This window comes from Rhinolophus ferrumequinum, chromosome 2 (assembly GCF_004115265.2).
Source record: "Rhinolophus ferrumequinum isolate MPI-CBG mRhiFer1 chromosome 2, mRhiFer1_v1.p, whole genome shotgun sequence".
Classification (NCBI taxonomy): domain Eukaryota; kingdom Metazoa; phylum Chordata; class Mammalia; order Chiroptera; family Rhinolophidae; genus Rhinolophus; species Rhinolophus ferrumequinum.
Genome location: NC_046285.1, coordinates 78,897,600 through 78,916,578, shown reverse-complemented (window position 1 = coordinate 78,916,578; position 18,979 = coordinate 78,897,600). Strand labels below are relative to the sequence as shown.

Sequence of the window (18,979 nt, the reverse complement as noted above, 5' to 3'; positions counted from 1 at the left end):
AATATAAACGCTAAAATCTCATTTTTGCAAGCCTTTCAATCTTTAAAAGTTGACTTCCAGAAAGGTGGTCCTGGCGCTCAGGCAACATATACTCCCTTTGGGAAGCTGGGTATAAATTTACCAGAATTGAGTCTAAAATGGGTTATTCCATTTGTGTACCCTCTTAAGGCCAAGGAATTTTCCAAAGTTCATGATCAGACTTTAGAAAGTATTAGCTGGCCAATTGCTTTGTGCTTAGTGAAATGCATTCTTTTATCTCTGGATAACCCTTTACTTTTGTCTTTACATTAAGATATTTCTTTCCAGGAGTGCTAGTTCAGCATTTTTTAATCAAAATTTTAAAGTACAATACATAGTTTTATAATTATTTCTAAATTATTGGCTTAGAGATTTAATTCTTAGGAATTGCTAAGACACTCTTCCCCTACTGTTTTAAAAATCATCAGCTGATGTCATTCAGCCATCGTAACACATGTGTTCTTAATTTAAGACCCTCAAAGCTGGGAATTTTCCCTTGCACATTAGTTTCAATTTGCAAGCAAGCAAGACAAACATGTTCCCTAACTCTCTATAATGTTAAACATGATGCACTGAAAATAGAGGAAGAGAAATCAGGTATGGTAATTTACCATCTACAATGTGGAAATTGGGCACTATAGCATATGGTCAAAGTCTTTACACTATTAATTAAGTAATCACAGAAAATCCTATATGGATGATTTATGAACATTCTAAAGTCAGGTTGGGAATTTGCTTCTTTTTTATGTTTTCTTTCTAAATACAATTTTCTTAAACAGCCTGTGGGTTTATATTCATACTTGCAACTCAAGAATGTTTAAGAGCTTTGACATTTCTTAATAGCAGTCATTTCCATATTGAGATTTGAAATATATTTGGAGAAATGTTAAATCAGGTGTCCTAATCATCATCATATTAAAATAATATTTTTAAAATGTTTCTCAAGTATGGAAAAGGAAAAACAAGCTTTTTTATTCATTTATTTATTTAACTCCCCATACCCATGTGCCGCGCGCGCACACACATACACACACACACACACACACACACAAATCCGAATCCCCACCAACTTTGTTTGGCTACTTCCTGTGCATGTTGAAACTTCTCTCCTCCTCGTACCACTGCAGGCTGCTCTCTCAAGTTCAGTGACATTAGAATTGCTTTTCTACTCTGTCCTCTCTGGCACCCCATTCTCCTGTGACTTCTTCACAGGTCCCAGCTCCTAGCAGAATGGCTGGCACAGCAGAAAGTGCTTATGGAAAGCCTGCTAAATGAATGAATAACCGGAGCCTCCAGGTTAGCTTGCAGATGAGTTCAGAGGCTATGTAAGCATCCTTTACAAGCTCAGCCAGACTCATGTTGCAGCCAGAGTGGCAGAAGCCCAGCAAGTCAGGGACATGCCACCGGAGGCTTTAGAAGCTCCTTTCGAGGCTGTATGAGGCCAGACCAGCAGGGATACGGCACCCCCATCCCAGATCCCTGCTACTTAGCAGTTCTGCGCCGCTGTCTTTGGACTGGGACCCGCTCTGGGTGAGTGAGGCTACTACAAACTTTTTGCTTCAGGAACTCTGAGAAGTGGAATAGGTAGAGAGAAACATTCCTTTGGTGGAGCCCTAAACAAAATTCAAATACGTGAATCCTGCTTAATGTTTAAAAATCCTGTTTTCTCATCAAATCAGAGGTTGATGTCATTACATTTGCCTTGCAAATAGTCTGGTGACAAGTGAGAACACTACCTTCACAAGCCCATTCCCCTTAGGGTGGATTCAGAAGGACAGCAGGGCTGTGAGAAGCTTCACCGCTCAGCTGTGAACCAGATGCATGACTTTCCAGGGATCCTGGAAGGAGCCTTTAGCTAAATGGAGGCTGTGCCCCTTGAAGTGTTCTTATTTTTCAGTTCTAAAAATGTCTCCTGCAGTTCGCATATTAAACAGTTGGTGGTCAAGAGGGGATTTAGACTTACTTACAGTCCAGTGTTCCCTGCTTAACTATAGAATCTCCTCATTTTTTAACTGACCTGGCCAGCTCCTTTATCAGTTATATTCATGGAGCTCATGCCTTAAGTGTCAATTAAACTCTTGAGCCTGTACCTGCTGAGACTTTCTTTTCACACTTGGAAACTATGAGTCTTTAGGTTTTATTCATCAGAAGCTCAAGCTAGCAGCCTGGAACATGCCCCAGTTGTGAGGAGGGGCCCAGAGTACTAGACATAGCAGCTTAAATGCCGTGTAAGTTCTGGCCTGTTGCAAAGCAGTCTAAGCCTGAGCCTGTTGCCTCATTTGATAAATGGAAATTAACAGTATCACTCAGGGTCATTGCAAGAAGTATCTGAAAGTATTTGAAAGAAGTATATCACTTCGCACACGCAGCAGGCTATGCAACCCTCTCTCTGATGCGCTGGAAACATTCCATTCCGAGTGCATCAGAGCCCTTCCAAGATGGCTTCGTCTCGGGGAGCGAGCGGGGAGGCGTGTGCCTGGTGGTGTTTCCAAACTCCTCTCCCTCACTGACTCCTCGGGCTTTTCACTTTCTTGTTGTTTCTGGCCTCCAAGAAAATCACATACCTATTTTCCAGTTAGCCATAAATTAAAAAATAAGTTTTAAAAATATTTTATTCATCATTTGTGTATTGTATCAGAAAGGTTTCTTTGAATATCTAGTTTGTATATTGCCCTGTGTTGTTCTTTAGTGGAAGCAAATATAAACTTTAAAGAATCCTTAAATAAAGGTATTTGCTGCCCAAACTGACTGCTTCCATGCGACACTCCTGATAAGGTTCCGCATCTTCGAGAAAATTTTAAAAGCCTGATTGAGTGTGTCAGACCTGGGTTCAAATTTCAGCTCTTCCACTCAAAAGCGATGTGACCTTGGTGAGCTTCTGGGTCCATATTTGTACAATGATGATAATAACTTGTGCCTTGCAGGATTTTTGTGGAACTCAATGAGGTCAGGTATGTGTGAGCAGCAAGTGGAGTGCCTGGCCCATTGTAGCTCGTTTAATGACGTTTTCCTTTGTGACTTGAGATTCTGACATCTTGTAAATCCCCTTCGTTTGTCTCCTGTTTCCTCTCCCGACCCCACATCAGTCTCATTTTCTGGCTTTCCCCTGGACAAGGCTTCCTGTACAGCAAGTGTGTCATAATTAGGCTGTGCCTGCTGCCCTCCACCCTCAGGGTCATCCCTTGTCCCTTTCTGGGCAGCAGCAGCATCTAATCATGTTGCATGGTGGTGTCACAGAAGTGTGGTGATGAGTCTGGGCCTGGCATTCCCCTTGAACTGTTCTTTCTTTCCCGGGAATTATACTGACCCAAATGGAAATGGGAAGCAATAATTTTATCAACATTTAACTTGCATAGCTGCAGTCTTGTTTCTGAAATGGCAGGTCAGTTCAGTGAGGAAAATCAGACCACTAAACAAAAAATCCAGTCAAGTCATTGTAGAACTTAGCAGAAGACTCTCAGTAAGAAGGGAAAAAAAGCCTCACATCAAGGAACATGAAAGTGAAAAGTGCTGGATTTGGTAAAAGTGAAATTATTCCTATATATGAGCCATATTAATGTAGAAAATTTGAAAAAACTTAGAAAAGTCTTTTTAAAATTTTAAATCAACTTTAATAACCAATGTTCTCTTTCTGATTTTTCTGCATATATTTATTGACATGTATTTATTGAAGTAAATGAAATTGGAATAATATTTTATATACAGTTTTTTCAAGGAAAAGTGCTAATGTAATATATTTAAAGAAATTTGATGTACATTTTTATTTCATTTTTCACTTATGAGCACTTTACCATGACAATATATATTCTTCAGAAACACTATATTTAATGCCCATGCAATGCTTTATTATTTGGATATTTTATACTCATTTTTTTTATTTCTGTTGTCTTGCTGTTTTAAATAATTCTGTGAGGTCATTCTTTGTACATGAAGTTCTGTTCACACCTCTCATTATTTCCTTACGATAAAATTCAAGAATTGGCATTATTGAGTCAAAGAGTATAAATAAGTGTGTGTTCTGTTCTTTGTTTTAAAAGTGAAATATAAAGAAATCCCCTTTTAAAAGCTGCTTCTTTCCTTTACTTTTATTCTACAGATTCTTTTTTTTAATTACCTCTTTCTTTGTGCCAAGAACCATATCAGGCGATGTGAATTCCTTACCCTGTTGCATCTTGAAGAGAGAGGTAAAGTCTCACTTCCTCCCAGCCAGTTCTCCCCACCACCCACCATCTGCCCAGATTGAGCCCCCTCTCTGCCATCACCCCCATCCACACACCCAGGCTCTCATTGCTCTATCATAGCCTTTCCCAGACTGGGTTCTAAGTTTCTGGTTCCATGTGCCCATTAGGTAGTAAATGGTTTGAGGTGAAGGACTCTGTCTTGCTCACTTGATTGTTCCAGCACCAAGCCTAGTAATTTGCATGCAGAAGGCACTGAATGAGGGAACAAAGAATATAAAATGATTTAGCACACACACATACACACACACACTCACACACACGCATCCTATTTTACCTTATTATTAGGTACAGGAGATAGAGCTAGGAGAGAGAAAGAGGGCCATTTTCATGAAGTAACATGGTTGTATGTTCTCCGTTGTTGATGTGTAGATGGGATCTCACTTTTCGCTACGTGTCCAGATGGGCCAGATGGCATTAAAGTCAGGATTTTATCAGCTCTTTGGGGTCGCAGCCTTCTGGGAGACATAGTGTTAGAGTCAGTTTTGTCGTCCACTGAGCTCAAAGCAAGCTAGAGAGCTAATTACTGGATCAAATTGGGCCCAAATCTGATTTGGTTTTATTTATTTACGCTAAATGAACATAATTATACAACCTTTATTTTATTCCTTTAAATGGGGAGGGGGGTATAAATGACTGTGTTCTCTTTGGATGGAAAAGATTGTCTGGAAATAATTTATGTGCACATAACTGCAGAACTGGCTGATGGCACGATTCACAGGGGCCAATTCAGCTTTGGTTATCTAACGCTGGTGCTGGCTATAGCATTTTTTACATTAAATTTCATAATTTCTAGACCAGGGTAAAATTTAAGATATGTAATGTGCAGTGGACATCTGATATCTATCCATCCATCCATCCACACACATTATACAAAATAAACACGCCTAAAAATGCAAGTTAATTTATCTCTGTAGAACTGAATATAACTTACATTTGAGTCAGTATTGGACCAGCTACTAAAATCTTACTCTCTTCACTTCCAGGTGTATTCCATAACTTACTGATTTTTCTCAAGTTCTTTTGTGTAAATACCAAGTTGAGTTCAGGGTTCCACCCCGTTTCCCCAGGGGTGATCTAAGGATCACGATATTGTTGCTGTGCTGGCATCTGCTGAGATGACCTGGGTGGGAAGACCTGTGGTTGGAAGGTCCACTCATCCCAGCTTAGAAGCTCCTGAGAGTTGCCATTCCTCCCTCGGGAGAAGCCCAGCAGTTCTCCGCTGTTCTCTGGTCCACACTAGGCTGTCTAAAAGAGCTTCTTATTCAACCACTGCCTCTCCATTCTGGGGCAGAAGTTTGTGATTTTTTTGGGTTGTGCCCTGGAAAGTGAAGTCCAGGCTACTTACTGTGCTTGGAGCTCCACATAATTCTTGGAGATGCACGCATCAAAGACTCTCTCGTGTTCCTCTTTCTCTCCCCTCCATCTCTTGTCCCACCACCAGCACCACCGCCGCCCTCCTGCCAGGCCAGCCTTAGTGGTCAGGGGGAGCAGGAAGAGAGGACTCCTGGGCAGGAAGACGCGCTACTTGCTCCATCTTCTTATGTCTGTGGTTTAGACCAGAACCTGGGCGAAAGAAAATTTTTCTTTTGAGAATATTGTCTCTCCATGAGTTTCCATAGTCACCAGGAATTTCAAAAGCTCAACATGACTATTTGTTTCTCTTTGCACTTGAGCCATAGCAATCCTGATCTTCGCTGGGACAGTGAGTGCCTCAGACTGAATGAAGGAGGGTTGCGTACCTGCAGCGGGACAGGAACTTATTACCGTCTCCAAATGTCACCCTCCAACACATATGTAGGTAATAGATTTATAGCTGTGTGGTAATTTAAATAAAGATAACTTAACAACCTATAAGGCCAGGTTTGTTTTCAAGTAAAACCATAGGACTGAGGGTTGATTCTATGCTAAGCGAAAAAAGTCAAAGAAAGTGTCATTCTCTGTTACACACCAGATGAATCAGGCTGCACCTCTCATTTCCAGCTTTCTCCTCTCTCTTCCTGTCTCCTCTCTGCCTTTCATTAAAAAGTGAACACCACTTTTAAGAAAGCTCACTTTCACAAGTTCCTGTTATACCCCACTCGCATAGATTCTCAAAGGAGCAGAAACAGTGCTTATAATTTGCTGGGAACCTGAAGAAACGTGAGGTATCTCACTGAAGAATCATCAAATAACATGAAGACATGAAAAAAATAGAGCCAGTGTTTCTCTGGCCTATCTAGAAAGAATCAAAGAACCATGAAATTAATTTTATTTACTGTGACAAGATATCAGAGTCCAGGATGTGATTATGTAATTATAAATTAATTTCAATAGCGTGCTCTCATCCGAACTAAATGTCAGCAGTAGATGTGAGAAGTATGTTAATGAGTACCACAAAGGCTGGTCTGCTTCCTTGCACCTCAGTCAGGCGGCTGAGACTCACCTGACTGTCACCACGCTGTGCCCAGAGAGCATCGCTGGAGCCTCTTGTAACAAGAGGACCCGCTGCTGTTTGCTAAGCCTCCCCAGTGCATGTGACCAGTTTAATAGGAAGTGACTCTCTTTAACATGTTCATATTGAACTGAAAAGGAAGTGTACCCACAGGCTACACTCAAGTGTGAAATAAACATTATTATTATAACAGTTGAAATGTGAAGTTGAAGAATATTTCAATTTCAAATGGTGTTCAACAGCGTCTGATGACACATCTATAGTTTAACTCTGGTGAAGTGTGAAAATTAAATGAATGTTCCGTTAGATTCTAAAACCTTGAATTATGAGTGCTGCCCCCCCCACACACATCCCATTAAATAGATTGCTTTTCGTAGTTAGGGTGGCACACCTCATTTGTAGGAAAGACCTTTCTGGCACTCGTGCACTGTTTCTAATTTCTTCTAGTTATTTTATTAATTATATATGTTTGCCAAGGAAGAACTCAAGCATACCTAAATCTAGAATTAAACTACATAGCACTAGGGTTTAAAATAAATAGAATTTGACATCGAGTTGACTGCCTCACATTTAGCCAGTGTCAAACTCAATGATTGATCATTTTGCCTATGCAAAAATCTCATGGAATAAGTGACAATTCTAATTTATAATAGACTTTTTTCTCACAAAATGTTATTCTTGCCACTCTACCTTCCAGAATGTGATGAGAGGACGTTGAGGCCAGAAAAGGAGCCGTTTGGGTGGGGGTTGGGGGTTTCTGTCCCTGCTCCGTCTGGTGGCTCACACAAGCTTTCCTGCATATATGGATGTGTCCCATCTCTGCTTCCTCCACGTGGAAGCCCACAGAGAGTTTAGCATCCGGGTACTGCAGGTCTTGATGCAAAAGGCCTTAGTGCGTTCTCAGTAGCGCTCAGATGTGTTCCTGCCAATGTCCCCGTCTTCCAGGTCGGGCTTTATGCTGCCACCAGTCCCTGCGTGAAGGAGAAACCCTGTACTGGGCTGTTGTGCTGAAATTCCTCACTGAGTGACCGCTCCCATGGTAGCTTTCTTCTTGGGGTGGGTGGGAGCAGGATATGGCCTAGAAGCAGGGTTGCCCTTTGCGTTGTGCAGGTTGGCTGTCCAGCTCTAGGAAGCACCATTCATACTGTGACCGTTGTCAATTTGGATATGGATCATGGCCATTTATGGAGATGGTAGTAAAGTGTCTTAAGGAAGAGATAGCTTTTCCTGGTTTGCACAAAAACATTAAATAGGGGCTAGCAACAGCCTGCCTCAAGGTTGAAAGCGACACTCGGGCAACATACTGGGTGAGTTCTGCGTCTCAGCAGCCGTGTGACCTTGGACTAACCCCTGAATCCCAGTTTTATCATTTGTAAAATGGGGATAATAGTACCTAGGTTTTGGGGATTAAAGAAATGACATGTGCCAAGGACTGAGCATGGAGCCTAACATATAGTGAATGGTCAGTATATGGTAACTCTCGGAATTTGGCCTGGAATGTGTCTCTGTACACATAGATCTCTTTCCAATCACTTTGCATTCAAGGCTTTCATAGCATAAAATAACTTTCAAACTCATTACCACAAGACTGATTACAGTGGTGCTATTGATTTATGGTATGAATTGTTAATTAGTATTAATTCAGTGGCCTCCCACAGTTAGACTAATGTATCAGGTAATTCTCTCAGCACAGCCATACACATTAATTTAACCCTAAAGAGGGTCTGCCTCCCAGAGAATTTAGAGCAGGGGTGCCATGACTCAGGCAATAGCTGGGAAAAAAAAGAATAAAGAAGGAAAGATGAGAGCTCACTCTTTAGTTTTCCAGACAAGGGATTGTCCCTGACAGGTGTATCGCTGCCATGGCATTAATTATTACAAGAAAGACTGGTGAACAAACTCGAAGCAGGTCAAACTTTGGCAGGCTTAACGCTGATGCAGACGGGGTGGGGGCCGGGAAGCCTTCTCTCTGAGCTGCCTGGCGCGCTGCTTCATGGCTCATCGCAGTGTCAGCTGTGGGGAGCTGTGGCGGAATCCCCTCCTGTCCGTGATCTTACCTTTCCCGTGATAGGTCTGTTAACGACTGGCTCCACCCACTCTTTTTCCAATGGGTTGCCCACCAACGTCATTCCTGTCGGTTACCTGATGTCCTCTAGGCCCTAAAATTGTGTTACAGAGCTAATACTCATTGTTAAACCTTTTACAAGATAAACCTATTTCTCCTCTTCCTATAAATGTGTCGATTGTCCTATGCTGTGTATAATGAACGACCTTTAGGCTGTTGTAACACCTTCACTGAAATCCATTCTCCCTTTCTCTCTCCGTCTCTCTCTCTCACTCTCTCTATTACTCTCTTCCCCCTACCCTTCACGTCTTTGTGTGTCCCCTTCTCCACTTTCTTTTTCCTACTTTCTGTCACCCCTTCTACACTCCACCCCTGATTTCTTCCTCTCATTCCTAAAGAAAAAAGTGGCGGTTTGCCTTATTCTCTCACAAAAGACTGTGTGCCACAGACGAGAGTCACTGTGAGCTGAGCCCTGTGGCATTGTCCAGAGTCCCCGTGCATTAGGAAGCCAGGCTCCTCAGGCATGACAGTTCCACCCCGCTGTGTCCACTTTGCCCAGCTTCCTACCCGCACCCTATGAAAAAGTGAAACTGTAGTGTCACTCACATAAGGAAATGTTGCAGTAAGGTGAACTATCAGAAAATAAGCATTCTCATGACTCCAATTTTTACATCGTATCTGCGTGCATACGGAAAGAGGGGCCGAGAGTGCGAGGGACAGAAGGTAGTGTGTTTTGGTTGGTACCCAGGTCAGGGCATTCTGCTCTGAGTGGATGGCACTGCTCTGAGACGAGGGGCGGCTGCGCAGGGGGAGCGAAAGGCAGCTGTGGCTCACCTGTCTGTCACCACGCCATTGGTGGGTCGTCACTGGCGGTCAAAGCTGAGCTTGAACTGTCTGTCAGCGGTGCTGCTGCCATCACGGTCACTGCGAGTCCTCTGGGCCTTTTTCTACCTGTACCACTCTGCACTCTGTAGCAAGATTGTCAGTTCTGTTTCTTCTGTTTTCTATTTTGTATGCTCTGCTTTATAGAGTGAATATACTCCTAAAGTGCTGTGAATAAATTGTGGTTTTAAATAACATAGTAAATACATTTTAATACAGAAAGGTAAAAAGAAGAAAATAAAGTAGTCTAAAATCCTATCACCAAGATAATCCTGTTAATATTTTTTTAAATAAGAGTGTATATTTATATGGTTCGAGTATATATATTAACATAAAACAAAGGTTTTAATTGTACAAATACTACAATTAGTACAACTGGTAAATTAAAAGCACCACCTCCTCAATCTATAGCATCCACCCCTGCATTAGGAGTCTGTACCATGTACAAAACACTATCGTAAGAATACAGCAATGAGTTATAAAAATCACTTTGTAATAAAATCAGTTAAAAAAGAAAAGGAAAAAGAACAGAGCGATGAATAAGGCGTCCCCCTGGCCCTAAGGAAGAGGCTGGTAATCTAATGGGTAAAGAGTTATTGGACTGACTGTTGACCTTTGTTTGGCCAGCACTACTTTCTAAAATAAAAGTTGCCAACATTTAAAAATCAGGAGAGTTCACATAAAAATGGCTTCCCTTGAAATAGCTGAAGAACTAGCTCTTCACAATGGGCCTCCATTCCCACGTGGCAACCGTCGCCATTGCTGAGGAAGTGCTGTCCTCAGTATGTGGTCCCTAGTTTGCCGCAAGTCCCACCACTGCTTCCTGTGGACCCAACGCTAAAACCTGATGTCTGCTGGAACTTTCTTAGAGCAGAAAAATATTTCCAGAACCCATGTTTCCATTAGAAGTAGGGGGAGGAGGGTGTAGCTACTCTAAGAGGGCCACGAGAGTTTTCTTATGCCTGCCCTACTTCCCTGAAGGCACTGGAGTTTACAATTCTAATTCAAGACCAGTCAAATATTCAAACTGAAAAGGACCTGCAGGTCAATTTATCTGAAGAGCTTGTTTTTGAGTTCAGAGAGGTTCAGATGCCTTCTGATTGATCATTATTGAGGAGTTTAAATGTACCAGCTTTAAGTTAATTATTGAGAAGTTTAAATGTACCAGCTTTAAGAGTCACAATTGCATTAAAGAAATTCATGTCACAGGGGTCAAATTTTTTCCTGACTTACGGACTTTTCTGTGATATGCACCAATGTGTACTGCAAAAGGAATTGAGTGGTTGGGAACAATTCAAAACATAGAAATGTAAACACTAGTCAAAGAAATCATTCCTCCTGGGGGAACAGGAAAAACAGCTTAGAGTGGAAAGAAGTGCTGGTTATTAAAGGTGTGGCCTAGTGGAGTCAGACAGGCCAGCACTGTGACCTGGGCAGGTTGTTATCCTTTCTGAGACCTAGTTTCCCAATCTGTAAAATGGGGCTAGACCTATTTCATAGGGTAGTACAGATTAAGTTATATAAAGTAAATAAAATGTTTATTAAGCATTATAATAAAATGCTTAAGCAGTAAGGTCTATCATTGTTATTCTTACGGGAATAATGATTCTGGATTCCCAGGTGTTTTAGTCTTTTAGTCATTCAATACATATGCAGTGAGTGATGTAGCCGTGGTTAATACACTTGAAGTCTCTGAGTCCAGTTTTTCCTCATCTGCTCAAAGGGAAGAATAATGCCTGCCCCTCCCCTACACTAAGGTGTTAGGAAATCAACCGCAAGTGTGTATGCAAGCCACTAGTGGCATTTATAGTACTGAACAAATTGTTATTAATACTTTGTTATTAATTAAGCTGAGTTTTTAAAGTATTTATAACTAGGATTTCAAAAGGTGCCTGAGATACCCTAAGTTACTGAACCTTCATTAAAATTTACATTTTTCTCAAGCTCAACTCCTCAAATGATTTAAAGGTCTAATATTTTCCAACCAGATTATTTGGATAAGTCCAGAATAGATTAACTTGTGGACCGTTAGTCTGTCTGCCTCCCAGAAATTAAATCAGAGGAGAGAATGCTAGTTTAGAAGAACAGACTGATGAATAGTTTGCATCTGTGTGTGTTCCCTAAGGAAAACAAGAATTAATAGGACAACACACAAATGTGCCTGTTTTGCTGAAGTACAAATTGAGGTCCAAAGCAGACACAGATTGCCCATGTAATGACCACCGTGATGCACCTTTGTGGCTTCACCAGAAGCACCAGCTTTGGAAGCTATGGTGAGGGTAGGAGCCCTGCCCACGCGGGTTTCATTTGCATTGGACCAGGAGCCTGGACTAGAGGAAAAACCTCTGAACAGGCCTAGGCTGAAAGTCCTCTCCCCTTACTGGCCGTGTGCCTGTGAGCATGTGTCATACAGATTACAGGAGGGCCGTCATGTTTTCATCAGTATGTGAAATGTTTTTTGCTGTGGTTGAGTCTCTCCCCACTGTGGTAATACCTGGAAAGGGGTGTATAGTGTGGTACTGAACTGGGTTGACGTGCTCAGAGCAAACCAGCTGGAGCTTAGTGCAGTGTCAGATCAGGACCAAAGACACAGTGTGTGACTATTTATTCCTTCACCTATTAATTCATTTAATTAGCAGATATTGAATGCCTGCGATGTTCTAGACATCAGCATGATAGTCGGGGAAACAAGTAGATAACATCCCTATCCTTGGGAAGATTGACATTAAATACACTGTTTACATAAACAAACAGGATCTTTACATAATTGTGTGTCTGGAGGGCAATAAAAGCAATAAAGAGGAGATAAGATCCCTTAGTCAGAGAGGCCTGTCTGAAGATGTCACAAGATGTCACACGAACTAAGACATCACCATATGCATTCGTCAGGCAATGTCAAGGACAGGGAAATGTACCAGGCAGAGAGAACAGCAAGGACAGAGGCCCACAGACGATGAAAGGCTTGGCATATTGGGGCAACAGAAGGGAGACCCTGAGCAAGAGAGAGTAATGTGACACGACTTTGGGCAGTTTAGATGGGGACCAGACCACATAGGATTTGGCCACCGTTGTTTCTCACCCGGACTGCTGAAGGTGCCTGCTGGCTGACATGACGGTGGCTTGGACTCGAGTCAACACAATGAGAACAAAAGAACTGGAAGGGTTTAAGCTGTAATTTAGAGGTCAGAGTGACAGAATTTAATGATGGATTGAATATCAGGAGTGAGGAAAATAGGAAAACCAAGGATGCCTCCGAGCTTGAACACCTGAGCGGATTGTGGGCGCCATTTCCTGAGGCTTAAACGTTAAGTGCCAGAGCTCACTCATCGAGGACATTGAAATCTAGTCTGTGTGAATTCAATTTTTAAACTTTTTTTTGGGGGGTGGGGTCTGTGACATGAGGTTATTAGGTTAAATAGATTTCCAAGATATCTTCCAGATTTGCAATGAAGTTCCCATCTCAGTTCAATTGTTCATATAGAAATATCCTGAGGTTCAGAATTACGTAATGTTGTTAGACCCTGGTATTTTTGATAAATAGTACTATGGTGGAGTAAATCTTTTATCTCAAAACTAGAAGGCAGAATCTTGGGGGTGTTTTTTCCCTGATTCATGCAAAAGAAAAAGTGTTTGTGTCCATTTTCTCATGGGCGCAGTGTTTTCCTGGAGTTTCTCAGCAACAAGATAGTTTGTTCTGTGAAGTAAAATTAGATTCTAAACAGTCTCTTCCAATCCCAAGCTCAGACTGCAGAGCCCAAACAATAAATTGCTTACAGGAAAGCACTCTGGTTTGCTTTATAACATGCCTGGGCCTCCAGCTAGGATGCAGGCAGGTTTCTCTAGAAGAAAATGGTGACATACCTGCAACTCTAATTCCATCATCTGGGGCTCACCGTTTGGGTCAGGTCTACAATTCTGTTGTTAACTTAGTCCCACTTTCTTAAAGCAGTACAGTCCTGGAATCCAAATCCTGAGGTAGATCTTATTTACCTATAGAAACATGGGATTGTGTTCTTGACAAAGGAATTGGCAGGCCTCAAATCTCAAGTATATCCAAAGTGTGAGTAAAGCAGAACTGCCACACTTTAAATCTCTCCTCAACGAGCCCCTTATTGGACGATAAGCCCCTGAATCAGCAGCCTACAAGGAACAAAAAGTCCAGCCCAAGAAGCCTTAAGCAGTAAAGGCCTTTAATGTCTCAGAACAAGAAGAGGGCTGGTCCAAGCTGGTTCAGCAGTTCCGCGATGTCTCAGGAATTCAGACTCTTCACCCCTCTGCCTCCTCCTGGGCACAGTACCTTGACCCTGAGGCAATTCCCTCATAATTATAAGATTCCAGGTGCCACAGTTCTGGGAAACTCATGAGCCAACACCTGGCCAAAGAAGCACGGCAGTTTCTGCATCATGTCTCTTAGTGAGAGAGAAAGCCCCTCCCAGAAGCCCCAAGCAGACGGCCCCTAAGCCCTTGTTCATGGAGCACCCAGTTCCCCCATCTGGACCCCAGGACATTACCCTAGATCTTTCCTTCATTCTCTATGACCTATCCGTTCTGGTTTTAAATAGCTTGTCCTCTACCGTCTATCCCTGTGTTTTCCTACGTTAATTCGGATCCTCATTAACTCCACCTGTTCTCCCTGCTTCCAGTTTATCTTCTACGATGCCATTGAAACGATCTTTAAAACACAAATCTTGTGTCACTATCCTTCTTAAAACCCTTCACTGGTTCTTATTAACATATATGATTAAATTTCAATTTTTTTCCAGCTATAAGAATGACCTCTCCCCTCTTTAAAAAAAAAAAAAATCCTGCATGGTAGCGTAATGCAGCTAACGATGGGTGGAGAGCAGCTATGGCTGCCAGGGAGCCAGGAGGGGCCCATAGCTCATTCAGGTGGATCCCTCTGCTGCCCTCGCGTGGAGACCCCACAGCCTTTCCCTGGATCCTCTGTGGTCCAGGAAAATGGCAACGTATACTAGCAGTTGATACAGACTTCGGGAGTGTCAGCAGGCTAGCAGTACAGACTTCGATGGCAGTGGAAGCGAAGGTCAGAACACACTTTCTCAAAGTGTGCAGAGTGAGAGGGAAGAGGGCCTGAGAGACGCAGCTCCAGGAGTTATACGGACAGACGTGATGCCCCCAAGCCGTGTACCATTCAGTAACAATGTTTCCATCTCACCTTTCAAACTCTAAGAACATGCCTGGTAGGAGAATTTATGCTCTGACTGGGTTCCACAAGCTAACCCAATCAGATGCTTGAGGACAGTGAGATGGTTGAAGACCGAAATGCACGAAAGTTGGTCAGGAAATCGGGAACATCGGCTCCTTGAACCCAGGTGGTTGGTAGTATCGGCCGTCACTTTGTGGAAATGATTCATCGTGGAGAACAGAAAACAGTTTATGTCTCGGGATTTGGGAACGGGAAAGCGAAAAAGATTCCTGAGAACGGGTGGGAATTCCTGCCTGGAAACCCTAATACTTGGTGACACTGTCAGAGGGAGGGAGGAGAAAGAAGAGGAGCTGGACAGAGGGCGCCAGGCAGGTAATGAGGGCAGCCTCCAACCAGACCAGACTGTCCAACTCTATCTGCTTTTATCCATTCTCCTGCCAAGAAGAGTTTGAGGACTTGTCCTTTTGTGTCTTTTGTGGGCTCCGGGCAAGCAAGTCTGCAGTGTCACTTCCCGTCTGCCTCTGACCACCGCCTGTCTTCCGAGGCCTCGTTTCTGTCATGGCAGTAGGTTTTTCTGCTTCTGTCTTTATAGCCTGCCCCCGTCACACCCTGCAGCGGAGCTGTTTCTGACCTCCAGTCTTTGCTATCAGACTGTGTAGGAAAGTTTGTACAGGTGGCTCCCTCATGGCTCTAGCCGGCTCCCGATGGCTCCATAGGATCTGGCTGCTGACATCTGTCATTTCCTGGCTGTTCCAGGCCCTCCCGCTGAGGAGCCCACCTTTCCCCCCTCCTCCCCACTTTCAACTGAGACTTCACAGAAACTCGGCACCAACAAGAAGCAGAAAATATGTATCAATTGTTTGAGCTTCAAACTTATTTTGATTCCCTCCTAATCCTTTTAAATGTGATATGTGTTTAAATTAAGAGTAGCAGAGACAAAAATTATTTGGGAAAATGATAATGTTATCCTAGCCTGGTTCAGTGACGCTCTAACAAGGTTAAGAAAATTGACTGTCAGATCTGATCAGTGCTGTTGACGTGAGCAGCCATCATTCCTGGCGTGGCTGAAGTCAAATGCTCACCCAGCAGGAGCGGTTTTAATGACTGAAGAATCCATTGCCTCTCTCTTCTGTGTTCCAGGTACCACGTGTCTGATTGCTCTACTGTCAGACAAAGACCTCACCGTGGCCAACGTGGGTGACTCACGTGGGGTCCTGTGTGACAAGGACGGGAACGCCATTCCTTTGTCTCATGATCACAAGCCTTATCAACTGAAGGAAAGAAAGAGGATAAAGAGAGCTGGTGAGCTTGTGAGCGCCCCGAGCCTTGTCTGCCGCCTTCTTTGGTGGATGACGGGGCTTGCTCAGCCCCTGGCAGCACGATGTCCAGTTACTGTCACTAATAGATCAGCACGGAGGCTGCCTCTGAGGGAGCTGAGGCTGGACTTTGTAACATTTCCTATCAAATAAACGGCCACTGAATTGGCCCTTCTTCATGGCCAAGGATTCCAAAAAGGCCCCAAAAGGCCTTTACTAGTTTCAAGCTAATGAGATCTTTGGGCCCCTGCTGGCCATACCCCGCTTCTCCCCACCCATGTTTCTGATACCTCTGTGCCTTTGCAAGTGCTGCCCCACTGTCTAGTGGGTAACAGTTGTCCTATAAGACGCAGTCTGAGGTGTCCACTTGGAAGCCTTTCCTGTCTCGCTGTGCCTCAGGCTCCCCAGTCTGGCTTAAGTGCCCCTTCCATCTTTCCCCAGCGTCCTACGTGGACCTCTGGTGTCACCTGTCACAATGTATGCACTTCCCTGGCTCTCTTACCTGTCTTGCCTTCCCAACTGTGAGCTCTTTGAGGCAGGAACTTGGTCTGCTCATTTCTAGACTCCGAGCACCTACTTCAATGCCTGGTATAAGTAAATATTTGGGGGGGTGTGGTGGTGGAGAATCCCTTTGTGTTTCATATTTTTTAACAACTGAGGACTGAGAATATAAACTTACATTCTAGAATTGGAATGGGGGTGGCGAATGTAGTAGACAGACAGACATTAACAAATAAATAAGTAAAAAATCGAGTATATTGCAAGGTGATAGCTGCTATGGAGAGACAGAAAGCGAGTGAGGGAATGGGGAGTGTTACGGGTGGTCTGTGAAGACCCCACTGAGGTATCACTGGAGCAAAGAATTGTAGGAAGATTATCAATCAATGGTTGCATTTTTATAATTTGATTTTGGGGAGATTCTTTTGTATCTGTGGAAGTGAGGAGCCCTTCCCTTCCCTCTCCAGACTGACAACTGCAGCATGTAGGCCCTGTACGATCTGCCAGGCAGCAGGTCCCGCTTCCGGAGGGGGCTCATATGCCCTGGGTCTCTGATCAGGATGGCCCCTGCTGCCTGCGGGCAATCTGCAGGGAGACTCTCAGTCTCTACAGGGCAGCTTCTGCTCAGAACCTAATCAACGTTTGAGTTTGCACAGTAGGAAGCTGTACTGTCGAGTCCAAAAGTGTTGAATTTTATTATACTGTCCTGCTTCAGTGACTGCTTGAGATGCAGAATAATTTAAATGAAAGCTTTGGTCGCGTTTTCTGTCAATGGGATGGACCAAACAATGTTTCAGGAGCATCTATCAAGCTCCGATGAACTGCAGGCAGCTGTGAGTGTAATACTCTGGCTTCCTTACTTATGAAGATGATACCATCTCCCCATGAGTTGGCTGTGACCCTGAACTTAAGATACAGTTAGCCTACTCTTGTGTAAGCACAGGCAAGGGTGTGTATACGATACACCTAGAAATGTCATCTTCGCATCCAGCGCTCTCTTCTGAAACGTAACTCCCATTTTACCCTCCTTCCTTTTTTTGTGCCAAACCCACCATTTGTAGAAGCATATTCAGACCCATCTCAGAGGAGCTTAACCCAACCTGCTGTGTCCAGGGGGTATTTTATAGCAAGGCTTAAGGGACCATGAGCGGTTTGATTATCTTTATGTGTATTTTCTCTGACCTCGGCCTTCCTTTCTGGACATCTATCCCCTCTCGTGCTTTGTGTGGTGATTCACTGCAACCAGTCCTGGCCAAATACATGTTGGTCTTTCTGTCTCCACTGCCGATACGTTTCCAAGAGCACCAGTAATACCAGCGTCATGTGCTCGCTCTGTACTGGGAGCCAAGCCTAGTGACTTACACTTTCTCTTTCCCCACCTTTTGAGGTCATAATGTTATGCTCCAAGAGGCAGTGTGCCTGAGGTCACAAAGCTAGTGAGAGATCAGAATTGAGATGCAGGACTGTGTGGGAGCAGAGCCCATGCTCTTGCCATTCGACCACACTTCCTGGCAAGTTCTCATATATCCCTTCCCACACAAGTCCTACTCGTCCTTCACAGCCCAGCTTTAATACTCACTCCTCCCTGCTCACCTGCTCATCACAACAGGAAACCATCCCATCCTCCTCCATCGGTCGGCAGCATTTAGCAGGTACTGGGCTGTCCCTGGAAGAAAACTGCTTTGTGTTTGTAGTTTTTTATACATGTGGCTTTTCTTTCCTGCCAGACCGTCCACTTCTTTAGTGAAAGGTCTGGACCTTGTATAACTTTACAGCCCGCAAGTCCCCTTGCATGGAGTATATATTTAATAACTGTCTGACAAGCACTATGTAAATGAACAAAGTTCTAACGACTTTAAAGAAAAAGAATAATAGATACCATTGGGTGCATATTCAGACACTGTGCTGGTGATTTATATGGAATAACTCCTCTATTTCTCACAACAACTCAGTGGAATAGGTACTCTTATTGTCCCCATTCTGCAGCCAAGGAAACTGGGGATCAGAGAGGTAGGGTTGCTCGTGCAAAGTCACACATAGCTAGAAGTAATAGAAGCAGGACTCAAATCCAAGCAGTCTAACCCGAGACCCCAAGCCTTGAAACACTGGCTAATGCTGATCCTATTTGGGGTGCTGTTTTGAAATCTGTATAGTCCACGCAAGGGCAGCCTCAAGCTAAACGGTGGATCCCCCTGCTTGTCTCTGGGACCCATCTCGCTGCCTTTCAGCTCCCTTTTGCCGCTCTCCTTGAAAACCCACACTAGTGCTCCCCGCTGTCAATCACTGAGCTGTCATGGTGTTGTTAGGTTAAAACCGATGCCCTCATCCACATATATCTCCTACCCTCAATATTCTTATTGA

At 43.6% G+C, this 18,979-nt stretch overlaps 1 protein-coding gene across 1 annotated transcript in view; it reads left to right on the top strand.

Moving 5' to 3' along the window:
• PPM1L (protein phosphatase, Mg2+/Mn2+ dependent 1L) overlaps positions 1-18,979 on the top strand; it is a 256,788-nt gene that overhangs the window by 228,273 nt on the left and 9,536 nt on the right. Inside the window, exon 3 of the mRNA XM_033127250.1 lies at positions 15,945-16,106. Coding sequence (XP_032983141.1) covers positions 15,945-16,106 — 162 coding nt within the window. The remainder of the gene's footprint in view (positions 1-15,944; positions 16,107-18,979) is intronic.